This window comes from Castanea sativa, chromosome 5, assembly GCF_040712315.1.
Source record: "Castanea sativa cultivar Marrone di Chiusa Pesio chromosome 5, ASM4071231v1".
Lineage (NCBI taxonomy): Eukaryota > Viridiplantae > Streptophyta > Magnoliopsida > Fagales > Fagaceae > Castanea > Castanea sativa.
The window spans coordinates 9,736,401-9,752,147 of NC_134017.1; the positions used below are offsets into that span (position 1 = coordinate 9,736,401).

A 15,747-nucleotide genomic window follows, 5' to 3' on the forward strand; every position below is an offset into this window, starting at 1 on the left:
CAATCCATTATGTAACAATTTATAAAACTATGAATGTGTCTCATTCATTTAATCAAGTTATATAACTCATTTGAAAAATGACATTACTATCTAAAAAAAATGCTAAATCTATAAATTATTTTATAATTTTTTTTACAAACTGTAAATATGATAAATGATTATTGGTAAATAAAAAAGTAATGTTAGTTGTTGACCTAGATGTGAACCAATGAGAGTTGACCATAGCGATAGTTTGTAAAATAGTTTGTGGATATATTACTCATAAAAAATTAGTGATATGACTAAAGTTACAGAGTCTTTTCAATCACAATATACTCGGTTGGAGGATGATAGTTCTACACTAAGGGTTCGTTCGTTTGGGTGGAAAATTGGGAGGATGGAAAATAGAGGAAGGAAAATAGGGTGAAAAATACTGTTTTTCACTGTTTGTTTGGGGAAGGAAAATAGGAAGGAGAGAAAATCGGGAGAAATTTTTCTCTCTGAGCCCACATTTTTTTCCCTTCCAAATCGGAAGGAAAATCTGGAGAGAAAAGTGTTATGGCAGCACTTTTACAAAAATACCCTCTTCTCACCTTTTTTTTTTCAACGTTCTCTTCTCTCTCTTTTTTTTTTCAACGTTCCTTACCTGAACGTTCTCTCTCTGTTTTTTTTCAACGTTACTTGAACGTTCTCTTGTTTTTTTTTTTTTTTTCCAACGTGACCTAATCTAATTTTTACATTATAATAATATAAATAATAATATAAATTTATACATATGATGTGATAAGTTTTATATTATGTAATAAGTACAAATAAATATATTTCTTACCTATTATGTAATAAGGATATAATAGTTAATTTAGATAAATTACATTTTCCATCTTTCCATTTTTCTTTCCAACCGAACAAAAAAGTTTTACACCCTTCCACTTTTCCACCCCTCCAACCGAACAATCAAGAGGGAAAACTAAATATTTTCCATCCTCCCACTTTTCCATCCCCTCACAATTTTCCATCCTCTCACTTTTCCACTCCTCCAACCGAACGGACCCTAAGAGAAATGCTATGTCCATAGCATTTTCATAATAAATCCCAAGTATTGGCTCAATGCATGAGGTAATTAGAAAATTGCCTAGACCCCTAAATTTTTATCAATATAGATATCTTTGTACCAATGACAGTATTAATTAAGTCCCAAATATTTATCAATAAATAAGAAATAATTTTTTTATCAAATAATAACTAAAAAAAAGAAAAATATTTTCATTGGATGCAACAATGACTATTCGTTTTCCTCAGTTTTAGAGTATAGAACTCATTAATCTCCTATACTCAAATGTCGAAAGAACTAATTAATCTCCTACTAGTAAATAAATTTATATTCAAATTTTATTTACAAATATTAAATATATAATTTTCTTATTAATATTCAAAATATAAGAATATGCTTAGTCATCATAGGCTGCACAATGTCTTAAGTCGGACTTGCAAATCCCAAATGGCAAGTCTCTATTGGTTGGTACTAAATTATTAATAAGTAAAAAAGTAATTTAAGTAACGAGTTACAGCTGTATTAAAAAATTTTTGTATATATTTTTGATAGGAAGGTTCTAAGGAAACTTTTACCCATACAACTAGAAAAAAAGGTTGAAAAATTAGGGAAATAAATCTCAATCCCCAACTGCCTTTCCTATTCCTAATCACCATAACAACCCCACCCACATCACTCCCCCCTCAAACCAATCACAAAAAAAGAAAAAAGAAAAAAAAGTCATTGTTGCAATTAAACCCAAAAACCGAAGGCATAAAAAAAAAAAACCCCAAAACACCCAAATTATCCCACCAAAGAATTTCATATTCCCCCAAAACTCAAAAAAGAAAAAAGAAAAAAGAAAAAAGAAAAGTGTTTTCGAAAGTAACCCCAAATAAACACGGAAACACCACTGAACAAAAAAGACTCTCTCCATTCTCTCTCTCTCTCTCTTTTGCTTACTTCTACTATTTCAAAAATCACCAAAACCCTAACCCTAGTTTCTCTCTCTCTCTCTCTCTCTCTCACTGCAAAGCCACACATCATTAGGGTTTTTGATTCTCCACCCCATACACACGCACATATTAGTACATATATATAAAATTATATAAAGCAAACAATTATAAATTTTTTCGAATATTTTGTTGTTTTTTTTTTTCTTTTGTGGGGGTTTTTGAAATGGTCACTGGTATTGGCGGAGGTGGGTCACGAGTGATCGAGGGAGGCGGTGGGACTCAGAAACTGTCAGCAGGGGTGAGGAAGACGATCCAATCCATCAAAGAAATCGTGGGCAATCACTCTGAATTGGATATCTATGCGGCTTTGAAAGAAGCCAACATGGATCCTAATGAAACCACTCAGAAATTGCTCAACCAAGGTTTGCTTTCTTTTTCCAATTCCTTTGGGTTTTTGGGTTTGTTTTGGTTAGTGGGTTTTTGTTTGTTTTACTGATTCTGGGGCTCGGAGGGGTTGTGGTTTGTGTGTTAATTTTTGTTCACATTGCTCTGTTTTTAGTTGGTTTTTAGGTTTCTGGGTTTGTTTTGGTTAATGGGTTTTTGTTGTTTTACTTATTCTAGGATTGAAAGTTGTGGTTTAATTATTATGTGTTAATTATGGTTCACATTGCTTTGTTTTTATTTGCTTCTTAGGTTTCTGGGTCTGCTTTGGTTAATGGGTTTTTGTTGTTTTACTGATTTTGAGCTTCGAGGTTGTGGTTTAATTATTATGTGTTAGTTATGGTTCACATTGCTCTGTTTTTATCTGCTTTCCAATTTCTTCATCGGGTCCGGGTAAAGACAAGGGTCTTGATTAGATTTTTGGGCTTGCTTTGGTTAAAAGGGTTTTTCTTGGTTCACGTTGGTTTTGACGTAGGAAGCATGGACACTTCATTTAGGGTGCCGTCCCCCTGTCGTATTTGTGGCCAAGTGGTGTTGTATCTGTGTAATAATTGTGTCATTGTGTCATACCGGCTGTTTCATGTTTTACTTATTCAGAAATTACTCCTGTCACTGCATGCGTCCATACCCGTACGCATGTCTGTGTCTGTGCTTTCTAGGTTTTGACTGTGTTTCTTTTGGTTTTTTGGTTGTGTTTCTTGTGCAATTTGGGTATTGGGATTTTGTTTTTTCTTAGTTTTGGGCTTGGGAGTTGGTTAATGTTGTGTGTGTTGGGGGGGGGGGGGAGGTTGTTTAGGGTTTACTTGTTAGATTTTGGGTCTCATCTGTGTTAGGTATTTAGTTTGTATTTTTTGTTGTTTTTGCTGAGGTTTTGTTCATGGGAACTAGTAAACTAAGGTCAATTTGCTATGTTTTTAACTTTTCTATAGACTATTGTGTTTGTTTTCTTTGGTTTAGCGTTCTTTGTGGTGTGCTTGATGTTATGTGCTGACATTGGTTTGTTATCGGTTGCATTTTGTACACTCAGCTTTGCCTTACACGCAACACAATTCAGAGTTTGTCAGGAAGCACTCTTTTGTGCACTCAGCTTCTAGCTTAACTTCTCATTTTGTTGAGATAATGTGGTGATGAAAATTTGGGGTTCAGGGATAAAGTTTTGCTAAAGATTGTGTGTCATGTGTAGAATTTAGCTGCCACTTTAAGCATGTGAGCCTGCATTGTGTCTGACCAATGGGCATTATTAGTTAGACACTCATACTGACTTAGGGGATTCGTTATTAGATTTTGGAATTAAATACTACACATTAATTAAGTTATTTTAAAACTAAAAGCTTGACACAAGTACTTTAATTTGTGCATAATTCCTTAAATGATTGCTCATTTTGGTTGCTTAAAACTTGTAGAATGGGATCAATAATACTTTGGACATGTTTTCCGTTATTTGATAACCAAGCAACAGAAACCTTAACTGTTCCTAGCCTGATCCTAGTCATGTGGTATGGCCTGCTTGGGAACGTGGCATAATGGGGGTTAGGCTAATCTACATGCTATATAGAATACTTGTTTGGACAATCTTTTTGCCTACAAAACAAATGTTTGTAACAAAAGTTATAGAATACTTCCTGAATTACCATTTTTTTTAATGAATTTTCATTTGTTATGATTTGCACTTCTAATTGTAATTTAATGAAATTTTCTTGTATTGTTACTTGTTTCTACTCAGATCCATTTCATGAGGTGAAGAGAAAAAGAGACAAGCGAAAGGAGGTATGACCTTATGTGTTATTTGTTTTTTAATGAGCTATTCTTAACTCAGTCATTGTTTCTTGAATCATTCTCTATATTTTCTTTTTTTGGGTAAGTCATTCTCTATATGTTCTTTGACATGGAGGTTTATTAAAACATCATTTATGGATGAATTTAATATTTTCTTGTGGGAAGTAGGAATATATTGAGTTTTATGCAATTTCTTAGGTCTTTGAACAGAGGAGCATAGTTCTTAGGGAAACAATTTATGGTTGGTTGTGCTGCTAATGATGTGGCCTTCTGTGCAATGCACTGTCAGTTACCCTAAACAATGACATATTATTGCACCTTTAATCTTTTGAAAGATGTTGAGCTATTTACTTATTGTTGCCCTTTGAATTTTAACTGTACTCTCACCTATTTGTTGGGTCTAGAGCCAGAATAACCCATAAATTATCTGTTGTTATCAGTTCCATATCTTTTGTATTCCATGAATGGAGTTTAATGACAACACCACACAAATGATGAAAATATGTTTATGCTTGTAATTTTCATGAGCTTGGAAAAGTTATTCTCTAGTTAAATATTTTAAATTAACTTAACTTTATTTTCATCTTATATTACCCATACATGACTTGTTCTGAATTCATTTTTTATTTTTGGGTATCATGTTAACGGAAAGTGATGTTTGTGTCTAAAAAGAGGCAGAAAGCATGTGCACTTTATCTATGGCTTATGTTGATATATGTGAACATAATAGGACTGCGCATAGGTTATCCTTGAGGCACTTTCTTGGTGCTTGTACTTATGAAGGTGGTTATTTGATTTATGAATGCAATGTGCGACTACATTCTGGATCTCTTTGAACATTTGGCCAGTAAAAGTAAAAGAATTGTTTGACCTTTGAAAATGTGCCCCCCTTATGTTCTGTCTTCCCCTGAAATGAAAAACTTTGGTAGGGGTAACAGTTTTTAAGATACCTATTTGTAATCAGCTTTGTCTAGAGGCTTAAGATATCTATTTGTTCTGTTTCTAGAGTCTACACATAAGTTTTTCTTTTATATTAAATGTACTTCCTTCTTAGTTAAAATTGTTAATTGTTTAAGAGGAATCTTGTGCTAAGTAACATCCTGTCAACAATGATATGTGCTTATGCTTAGAATATGGGGTACAAGGCTCCTGTGGATCCACGTAGACATTCTGAGAGTGTTGATCAAGGGATGAATGGTCAAGCAATGAAATTTCATACATTTTCTGATCGTAATGTCCGGAGAGGAGGCTATACACGGAAATCTGTACCTGGTAATTTTAGTGTCAATAGTTATTTATTAATATATTTTGTTTACTTTTGTTTTGTCTTGGTAAATAACTTGTTTATTAATCCTTTAGACAGGATTTTCAATTTTAGTGTTTTCTGAATATGCTTCTTACCCCTTCTTTTTATTGTTCTTTTTAAGGCTTAAAAATTACTCAGGAATATGAATATTTAATGGATGGCAGTAAACTCTGTCTGTCTAACTCTTAGTTTTAAAATCTAAATCAGAGCAATTGTTTTTAGTCGGTCAATTTGTAAAATACATTGCCTGGCCAAGTTTCTGATCTTACAATTCCTGGTTTTGTGTTTTTCCTATCCAAAGTACATGTACTCAAATATTTAATGACTATAAGATTGATTTATTTTGAAGTGTATAATAGTTAACAAACAAAGGGTGTATGGTATACATGCTTTACAGCACATCATGATTGAAGTCCTAAGGATCAAAGTGCTAAGTATCAATTAGTTGTATAGCGAGCTGTAATGATTTCCTTTGAACTGAGTCTTGGTTCTTTCATCCTTACACTGATTCCTGCTATAATTCTGGCATTACTGGACGTATGTAAACTTTGCCTGGCAGTGTTCTTCATGTTATGCAATCCATGAAGCTTTATTTTTACTTCGAATTCACATATGTACATGAGAAATTCGCATTTGCCCATAAATTATTTATACAAGTAGATAGTAGGCTTTATCTTTGTTGTGCTATAGACTGATTAATATTAGTTTCATACTATTTTCAGGCATCAAGTTCCGTGTTGTGAGAGACAACAGAGTTAATCGAAATGTGGATAGAGAAGTGAAGCCCGCTTTGCTGCAATGTACTACGTCCACTAATGAGCAAGTGATCTCAAATGTTTCTGAAAAGGGGTATGATTCTTTATTGTTTGTATGTTAGCTGTATATAGTCTTATTGCTTTATCTGTGCCTCAATGTAAATGTAATATTATTGTGACCAATGAATCTATTGTCACATCTCTAGCATCTGTAAAAATTGTTTACCAATATATATTCCTTAATTTTGAATATAAAGAAAACAAACATAGAACTTTTTGTGGTGGCCTTTAAAAGTGTTATATTTAATAAAAATGAATAGAATATCAAAAGTAGTTCATGGGCTTTAAGCTTTTAGCTGAAGAATAGAAGCCTGAGAAAAATGATGGACAAAGAATTTTGAATTTTTTTCCTAGTCCATGTAGTATGCTCTGTTTCTCCAGTCCAGCATATTATGTCTACTGTATGATTGGTAATTTGTGAGATATAGAGTCTGTTTAACTTAAAATGTGAGCTTATTTTCATCATCAGTTTATGGACAACTTTTAAAGCCTCACTTTTTCTAGGTGTAACTGTACTTTTACAATGAAAATAAGCTCTTCCAAATGTACTCTCAGATGGCAGAAATAAGAAATGGGATACAATGAAATGAAGTACAATGAATGAATCTTAGGATTAACAGAGTTTTAAGTGATGTACCCTCTGAAAGACATCACCTGGAAAACATGTTAGTGCCTGAAAAAGCTTGGATACAAATTTTTTAATTGAGAAGAATAGAGTAGACAAAATCAAGGGACTTAGTTGGTGTTTTTTCTTTTTTGTTTTTCCTGATATTAGTATATGCTCATTGATAGCTTAGACAAAACTGGGACCAATATGAAACTGATTCCTATTGATGATTGGTCCTCTCTGTGGAATAAATAGATTTCGAGAACAATGAATTCAACTAATTCTGTGAAGGAGTGAGATTTTTTCCTGACTAAGCATTTTTTCTGTACTGCATAATCATGTCATTCATATATCTCTCTTGTACTCTTTGCAGTTCATCAGGAACCTCAATCAGTCAGAAGTCCTCTGGTGGACGGAGTTCATCTCGGACTTTGAATGGACCAACTGAGTCATACCCTAGACATGCTCAAGATGCCAATTCAAGTGACACTTATGGGAAAGGAGTATTAGGTGAAAAGCGGGCTTCAACTCCAATTGCAAGGGCTTCAACTCCAAATGCTAGGGCTTCAACTCCAAATGCAAGGGCTTCAACTCCAAATGCAAGTTCACGGCTGCATGCAGTGAAGCCAAACAACTCCCAACCAAGTCCTGCAACTCTAGCATCAAGCAGTTCTGCTGTTGGGGTGTATTCCTCTTCCACAGATCCAGTTCATGTACCATCTCCAGATTCCAGATCATCAGGCCCTGTTGGAGCTATTAAACGTGAAGTTGGTGTCGTCGGTGTTCGTCGACAGTCTTCTGAAAACTCTGTCAAACAGTCATCTGTACCAAGTAGTTCTTTCTCAAATTCAATATTGGGAAAGGATGGTTCCTCTGCAGAATCATTTCGACCTCTCAATGCCATTTCCAGAACTGACCAACTCAGTCAAGCTACTACAACTGATTCTGTTATGCCCAGCATGCCAGTCAACCGCCCATTATTAAATAATCAGTATAGTAGCAGGCCGCATCAACTTGTGGGTCATCAAAAAGGTACATTTGTCAAACATGAGTTATATTGTTAATTGAATGTCCCTTGAAAGTGATCATTGAGCTCTATCTCAAATGGCCTCCATCTATAAGAATAGGGTGGACAGTAGTTAAGGGTTCTAGACCTACTAGGTGTATGTATAACTTGCTATTTAAAAAAAAAATAGAAATATTTCTTCAAAATGAAGTTGTCTACCCTCACTAGATTTTGATTGCTTGAAATTTGTTAGTGCAAGTTCAGGAATAAGTTTATGTAATCCTGTATTAGTCAAAGTTTCAGGCATAGGAATTATGAGTTTTTGATGCCAGGCTAAAGTTCTAACTTCTTTCTGGTCATGGCTGAATAGATCCATTTTGGCAAGATAGCATAAACATGTGAATAGATGCACTTGTGTATTTATCCCTTTTTTTTTTGAAAAGCTTGATTTAATTCAAGTTGACTGAGTGAAAACAGAGTGGAAAGCTTAAAACAATATAGTTAAAAGTAACGAAGAAGGAATTCTCTAGGCTACCTTTGGTATATCAAAGTTTTTTTTTTTTTTTGACCTATCAAAAAAAAAAACCTTTGGTATACACTGTACATGAGGTGGTCTTCGTTTTTTCAATAAAATTTGATTATTTATATAAAAAAAGTAATGAAGAAGGATATGCCAAAGAGGAAGGTTACAGAGTTTATGATTTTCGATAAGTTAGAAAGGCAAACACAAATTATTGTGGTCTACCCCGATTAGTTGATTTTACATCTTTATCAAATGATTTGATGCATGAAAGTAGCTGCTTATCTTCTCTTAGTTATGCATACCTCTATTGCTCCAATTTGCTCAAAAGTAATTGGAGAAATTACTTTTACTTTGTTGGTAATAGCTGCCATTTTACTTGTAAAGGAATGATGTCAACCATTAAAGATTGTGCAATTGTTTCTTATTTGTGAAGGGGGATCTATTTTCATCAGTAGATCCTTTGATTCGTGAATTGATCATGAATTTAATGCAGTCTCTCAGCATAAGTGGAAACCTAAATCAAGCCAAAAGTCAGCTGTTAGCAACCCTGGAGTGATTGGAACACCTACAAAATCTGTTTCACCTCCTGCTGAGAAATCCAAGGATTTGGAATCTGAAGCAGCTAAGCTGCAAGATAAGCTTTCACGAGTACACATCTATGAAAATCAGAATGTGATCATAGCACAGCATATTCGAGTCCCTGAAACTGATAGATGTCAGCTGACCTTTGGCAGCATTGGGACAGAGTTAGATTCTTCAATGAATCTTGCTTCTGGACTCAAAGCGGTGGGAACTACAGAAGAATTAAACGGTGAAGATGCTGCAAGGTTGGTGTTATTTTCTAAATACTGTAAATTATTTACATGAGCTAGTGTAATACTTTGGAAATCTATTCTTGAGGATAGCTTTGTATATACATCCTGTATACATAAAGTTTATTCTCTTTTTTAATAATTTTTTCACTTATTAAAAAAAATTGGACATCTGAAATGATCATTTCTATAAATACTTTTTTTTTTTTTCTTTTAGGAATTTATCTGAGCAATTTGGATATTCAGTGATTTCCTTCAATATAATATATAACTTGGGCAAGTATTAATATGTTAATTTGTGATGGCAGTTTGTTGGTGTCAGCTCCAGAGTCTTCCGGTGAGGATGTTTCTGGTGGCAAGACGGCAGAGTTACTTGATGACCAAGTTAGAAATTCTGGATCTGATTCTCCGGCATCTGGTGTGGCTGCTGAGCATCAATTGTCTGATAAAAAAGAATCCACAAGCCCTCAGAATTTGGAGAATTATGCAGATATTGGTTTGGTTCGAGAGAACAGTCCATCCTATGTCCCTTCAGAATCGCATCAGCATCAAGATCCTCCTGAAATACCAGGTTTTTCGGTGAGTTCATTTTTCTGATTTCCACCTCGTAAATTTTAGTTGCTATATCAACGTGTATACAGAAATTAATGATATTATTGTATGCATGTTATTTCACTTTTTACTATGATCCAATATGACGTGTTGGTTTTCATGCAGGCATATGATCCTCAAACTGGTTATGATTTGACCCCCTATTTTAGACCCTCCACAATGGATGAAACTGTACGCGGTCAGGGTCTTCCATCTCCTCAGGAGGTAAATTTGAATGCTTATTTTGATGGAAAATATTTTGCTTCTCATATCGCTACACAATTGTATGAACAAAACCTCTTTTGATTTAATATTTATTTTTATGGATGCACTACAGCAGCTTAGGTATGTCTCATCTTGTAGGGAATGTGTTGATATACGAAGAAGGATATTTTACAGAACATTATAATTGTTTGCCAACTGATCTTTAGTAGTGATCAATAAACAACTTTCTATTTTACTCAAATCTGGATTATTTTTTGGAAGTTTGGTCTTTTGTTTAAAAAAAAAAAATGTAAAGGGCTTTTCCCTTCAGCTATAATTCTGCAATGTGCTATGCAAAACCAATTTATTTTGACTTGGTACATCTCTTAATATTTTGATGCTACCAGTTTAATTGATTTTTTATTATCTCTCTTACGACTTCAGGCTTTAAGCTCACATACTGCCAACAGTATCCCTGCATCAACAATTGCTATGGTACAACAGCAGCAACAGCCACCTGTAGCACAGATGTACCCACAATTTCATGTTTCCCATTTTGCTAATCTTATGCCATACCACCGTCAGTTTCCTCCTCCAGTCTATGTTTCGCCAATGGCCATGCCTGGCTACTCTAGTAACCCAGCCTATCCTCACCCATCAAATGGTAGCAGTTACTTGCTGATGCCTGGAGGTAGTTCCCATTTAAATGCAAACAGCCTGAAGTACGGAATTCAACAGTTTAAGCCTGTTCCTGCTGGCAGTCCCACAGGGTTTGGAAATTTTACTAATCCAACGGGATATGCTATCAATGCTCCTGGTGTAGTTGGTGGTGCAACTGGGCTTGATGATTCATCTCGAATCAAATACAAAGATGGAAATCTTTATGTGCCAAATCCACAGGTAAAAATACATATCTTATTTTATTTATTTGATGCATTAAACAATTGCATTTTAGTGGTTTACTTCAAAGAAGTTTAGTATGGAGGCCCTAGTTATAATCTTGCATGTCCTGTTATATCTTAGCAATCCTATTTCTAGCATTGTTGTCCAATACCTTAGTTCATAAAGGAAACAAGTTGGTTTCCAAATTTTTACTCATGACTAAGAGAAACGTGTCTAGAAATTATAATATTAATTTTGATTATGTTCTCTTTTACTTGTTCATATATAGGTATATTAATTTGTTATGAAGCGTTGGATGCTGACTTGTTCAATTAGAAACCAGCTGATGATGGTGCTCAGTCCCCATTACCTCATCTTTTAGCATTTTGTTGTGTTGTGTATATAGTTAGTGCCTGCCATTTGGATGTGAATCTCTGTAAAATCCTTTCACTGGATAGTAATCTACGTATTTGAATTTGGTTAAGCTCTGCAATGCATGCACAAGTTTGCATTAGAGACATGTCCACTATTGTACCTTGCCCGTGCTTGGGTTTCTTCTCTCTTAACCTTTGATGTTTTTAATCAAATAAATTTTAGTTTTCCTAAGTTCGGGAGCAACTAGAATGCATCTATTTTGGGAATTTCATTTTTGTGAGGATTAGAACTAAGCTGGTAATTTGAATATTTGAAACTGCAGGCCGAGCCATCCGAAATTTGGATTCAGAACCCTAGAGAGCTTCCAGGCATGCAATCCACTCCATACTACAACATGCCTGGGCAATCGCCTCATGGTGCTTATATGCCATCCCACACGGGTCATGCTTCCTTTAATGCAGCTGCTGCACAATCTTCTCATATGCAATTTCCTGGTATGTACCATCCTCCTCCACAGCCTGGTACACTTGGTAATCCACACCACTTAGGCCCTCCTATGGGTGGTAACGTTGGTGTTGGTGTGGCTGCAGCTGCTCCGGGGGCACAGGTTGGTGCCTATCAGCAGCCCCAACTGGGTCATCTCAATTGGACAACAAACTTCTGAAAGAAAATGTGAATTTAACCCCTTCGCATGTAAGCGATTGAAGTAGCTATAGAAAATTTTCGATTTTCTTTGTGAAATGAATAACCAATTTCTTTTCTATCAAATGCATCGGGTGGTGTTCGGCTTTCAATTTCCTTTCTTTGCATTAAGTTTTGGCATCTGGTTCAATTTCAATCACAAAAAACTCAAGTTAACCCATCACAAGTATGGTCTCCATTAGATAAGTTTCACCTTCGATAGTTTCATATTTGCTTATTTGTGTAACAATTTCATGATGTGGCTTACAAGCACCCGAGTACTTGGTTGACAAGGTACAACATTTAATTACTGGCAAAAGGTGTCTCAGTGCCTTGTTCCGCACACTAACCATATATTGGTAACTAAACACTCCATCTGTATCTCAGAGAGGAAGGAAACGCACGACTAAAATTTTGAAATAAAGAGGAGAAAGAATTTTAAATATTCTGTTAGTTGGAATATACTCTTTTGCTGAGTCTTTTATGTGATTGAAGAGAACCCAAAGTAGTCCAAGATGATAGCTAAGCATACTAATAATACGAAGGAGATAATCATGGCCTAAGTTTATTATTTCGTTATACTTCCTCATACTGAGCTTTTTTAAAATTTCCTCATTTGATTTGGGAGAAATTCAGTGTACGAGATACTCTGTTGAGCTTGTGTGATTTGGGAGAAAATCATGGCCTAGGCATACTTTTCCACATTTGATTTGAGAGAAATTCAGTGTACAAGATACTTTTCCATATTTGATCATTTCCAAAATTGAGCTCTACTAATCATCAATCAATATACATATATAGACCTCATGTGTGAAAGCATGAGGTTCTGTCAAGTAGTGCATTCTTTACATAAAGAGTAAAGAATTGAAATATCCTCAAGTGTCACATTAGAGATATGAGCAATTTAAATATTGACTTTTTGTTTCATTTGTTTCAATGTTTCAAGACTATTTCTCCTTCATATACTAATAATACAAAGGAGACAATCATGTCCTAAGTTTATTATTTGAGAGGTGCTACGTCCACAACATTTTTACAACATTTTTACAACAAATCATAGGTGGTTAGTTGTTATTGGTTCAAATTTGAACCTAACACTAAGATTACTTTTTTGCCCCAACAATAACAACCAGTAACATCCTGCCACTTAGGATTTGTTGTAAAAATGTTGTAAAAATGTTGTGGACATATCATTTCTCTTATTATTTCGTTTTACTTCCTCATACTGAGCTTTTATTACTTTTCCTCATTTGATTTAGGAGAAAATCATGGCCTAAGCATACTTTTCCTCATTTGATTCGGGAGAAATTCAATGTACAAGATGCTTTTCCTTATTTGATCATTTCCAAAATTGAGCTCTACCAATCATCAATCAATATATATATATATATATATATATATATATATATATATATATATATATATAAAAAAATATATATATATAATAAAAGCAGAGACTTCATGTGAAAAAGTATGAGGTTTTGTCAAGTGGCGTATTCTATAAAAAAAAAATTGAAATATACTCAAGTGTCACATTAGAGATAAGAACCATTTAAATATTGACTTTTTATTTCATTTGGTTCAATGTTTCAAGACTATTTCTCTCTCACATATATACACAAAATTCTTTGCATTTCAATTCACCATTTTCACTTCTTGCACTCTTATTCTTTTATATATACCTACCTATAGTCTTTCGTGCTATCCTATTTCACAACAAACCAAAAATGATTTTATTTACTTTCAATCTTTCTACGATACCTTCCTAGCTCTTTTATTCTTGTCTCATCTAATCTTAACCCGTATGAGTTGACTACAACCAAGGAAGGGGGGCATGCATTTTATATTGAGTGACAACAACAATTACAATTTTAATGTTAAGGTCAAATGTTGTAGATTTTTGAGTTTTGTAAATGATGTGATTGTTTGTAGGTGTTTACAATGTATATTTTGTTTTAGAATTAAGGAGAAAGAGAAAGACACATTTTATATTAATGTTTATTTTACAATATTTCTCTAAAGTTGTTTTTTTTTTCCTCATTACTTGAATTGAGTAGTTATAATGGATATGTGTGTGCAATTTATAATTGTTTTTTCTTATGATATTACCAATTTCAGTTGATAGAAGAAATTGTTGAGAAAAATAGATAATTCAGAACCAAATCAAAATGATAGAGATACCCTTTATTCTGGTGCCAAATATCCTATCATTTTCGTAGGAACTCTAGTTATACATCTCTTTTCAATTTTTATTCAAGAGTTCTTGTATGTTTTCATGTCCCAAAAAATTGATAAATGCCCTTTCTTATGGTAACACACACACAAGTTCGGTCCAAATTTCATTGAAAGACGTGGTAACACACTTTGATGTTTATTTGATGCATTGCCCTTTGATCATCTTTGATCGATAACTTTGTGAGGATCTTACCAGAAATGAAAAATTGGGTTCATTTTTATTTTTTGACCAGTTAAAGTTTCATAAAATTTGTCTACATGACCACGCTTTCTATGTCTGTATTCACACATAGAATCGAAGGCTGAGCTTACAACCTTCCTTTTTGTCAGAAGAAAAGAAAGAAGAGGAAGTGAGGGCTTTATTTATTCCCTGTCTTTGTTCTCTTTAGAGGAAGAGAGGCTTTGTTCTGTGTCATTGCTCACTTTGTTCTCTCGGGATCACCAACAAACACTTTTCCTTTTTGTGACTTCACGCCCCTTACACATGCAATACCCCACAAAAGCCTGAAGTCCCACCTCTGCTACAAGCACAAGCCACTTCAACTTGTGTATTGAATTGAATCTCTCTTTCTTTGGCTTTTGCATTCAAAGCCTATAAAACATTCTCTTCCAATTTAAAGACCGTAGGAGGCTATATACTTTCCAGATCATTTAAGACATTGAACTACGTGGGTTTATAGGCATTTTGGCCACTTTTCCAATGTCATCATGAAAGTGAATATTATTGAACAAATAGAGAGATAAGATCTTGCACTGAAATTCAGCACCAATGCAATGATTGATATTTTTGATTCAGTAAAATTTTTTTGTTGATGTGTTCTGAAGTTAGCACACTATGCATGCCAAGGGTGAAGCAATGTGATAATTGTTGGAATTTTGGACCTAAGCATGAATGAGTTTTCAAGGAAAAACTATTTGGGGGTGAAAGAGCATGTACTTGGGGGATGATTAAAGAAGTAAAGACAGTGTAAAGTCTAAAAAATGAAATTTTGGAAGGAAGCAAATCAATTCATAAACAGGCACAGAGCATGAGGTTAAAGACTTAAAGTAGTCAAAGCAGATACAGGTTTGGAAATGTTGGAGGTAATGGTGGCCTAAGTAGTTAAACAAATCACAATCAAACAAGCAGAAAAGTAAGTTCTAAAAAGCAAAACCTCTAATCTCAAAAACACAAAAGAATGCCAGATGGGGCAGCAGTAGGCAGTAGCAAGATTGAAAGATTTTGGTCACTTTGTTGATTTGTTCTTCATCAGAATATAATGCTTTTCATGAAAATTTGCGATCTTGGGTTAAAATATATATTTCCAAAGGGAAAATTTTTTTTACATCAATTCTACTACCTTTTTCACTTTTTTTTTTTTCATTATTATTATTTAAAATTTTCTTTTTGGGCAGAATTCTACTGCCTTTGCTTAAGAAAGCCGCAAGCACAAGTCCACGTGTGGGGATCTAACTGGCATTTTAATTTTTAACATGAGTGGGATTTAAATAAAATATATGGTAAAAAAAAAATAACTTTAGTTTCCTT

At 34.2% G+C, this 15,747-nt stretch overlaps 1 protein-coding gene and 1 non-coding gene across 2 annotated transcripts; both read left to right on the forward strand.

Annotated features, from left to right (window-relative positions):
• The first annotated feature begins 1,884 nt into the window (after positions 1-1,884).
• On the forward strand, positions 1,885-12,097 carry LOC142636122 (uncharacterized). The gene is made up of 10 exons (XM_075810210.1): positions 1,885-2,387; positions 4,130-4,173; positions 5,313-5,454; positions 6,211-6,337; positions 7,284-7,942; positions 8,933-9,266; positions 9,560-9,830; positions 9,969-10,067; positions 10,491-10,946; positions 11,626-12,097. The coding sequence occupies exons 1-10, from the start codon at positions 2,189-2,191 to the stop codon at positions 11,965-11,967; spliced, it is 2,673 nt and encodes an 890-aa protein (XP_075666325.1). The 5' UTR covers positions 1,885-2,188; the 3' UTR covers positions 11,968-12,097.
• On the forward strand, positions 4,569-4,673 carry LOC142637749 (small nucleolar RNA snoR97). The gene has a single exon (XR_012844874.1). It is a non-coding gene; the product is annotated as a small nucleolar RNA snoR97 (small nucleolar RNA).
• Positions 12,098-15,747: the final 3,650 nt, after the last annotated feature.

What these genes read in the sequence shown, in the direction of transcription:
- LOC142636122 (XM_075810210.1), top strand. Translation starts at nt 2,189, where the DNA reads ATGGTCACTGGTATTGGCGGAGGTGGGTCACGAGTGATCGAGGGAGGC. An exon ending in AAAGAGACAAGCGAAAGGAG is followed by an intron (nt 4,174 to 5,312) that starts GTATGACCTTAT and finishes GCTTATGCTTAG; the next exon opens with AATATGGGGTACAAGGCTCC. An exon ending in GTCTTCCATCTCCTCAGGAG is followed by an intron (nt 10,068 to 10,490) that starts GTAAATTTGAAT and finishes TTACGACTTCAG; the next exon opens with GCTTTAAGCTCACATACTGC.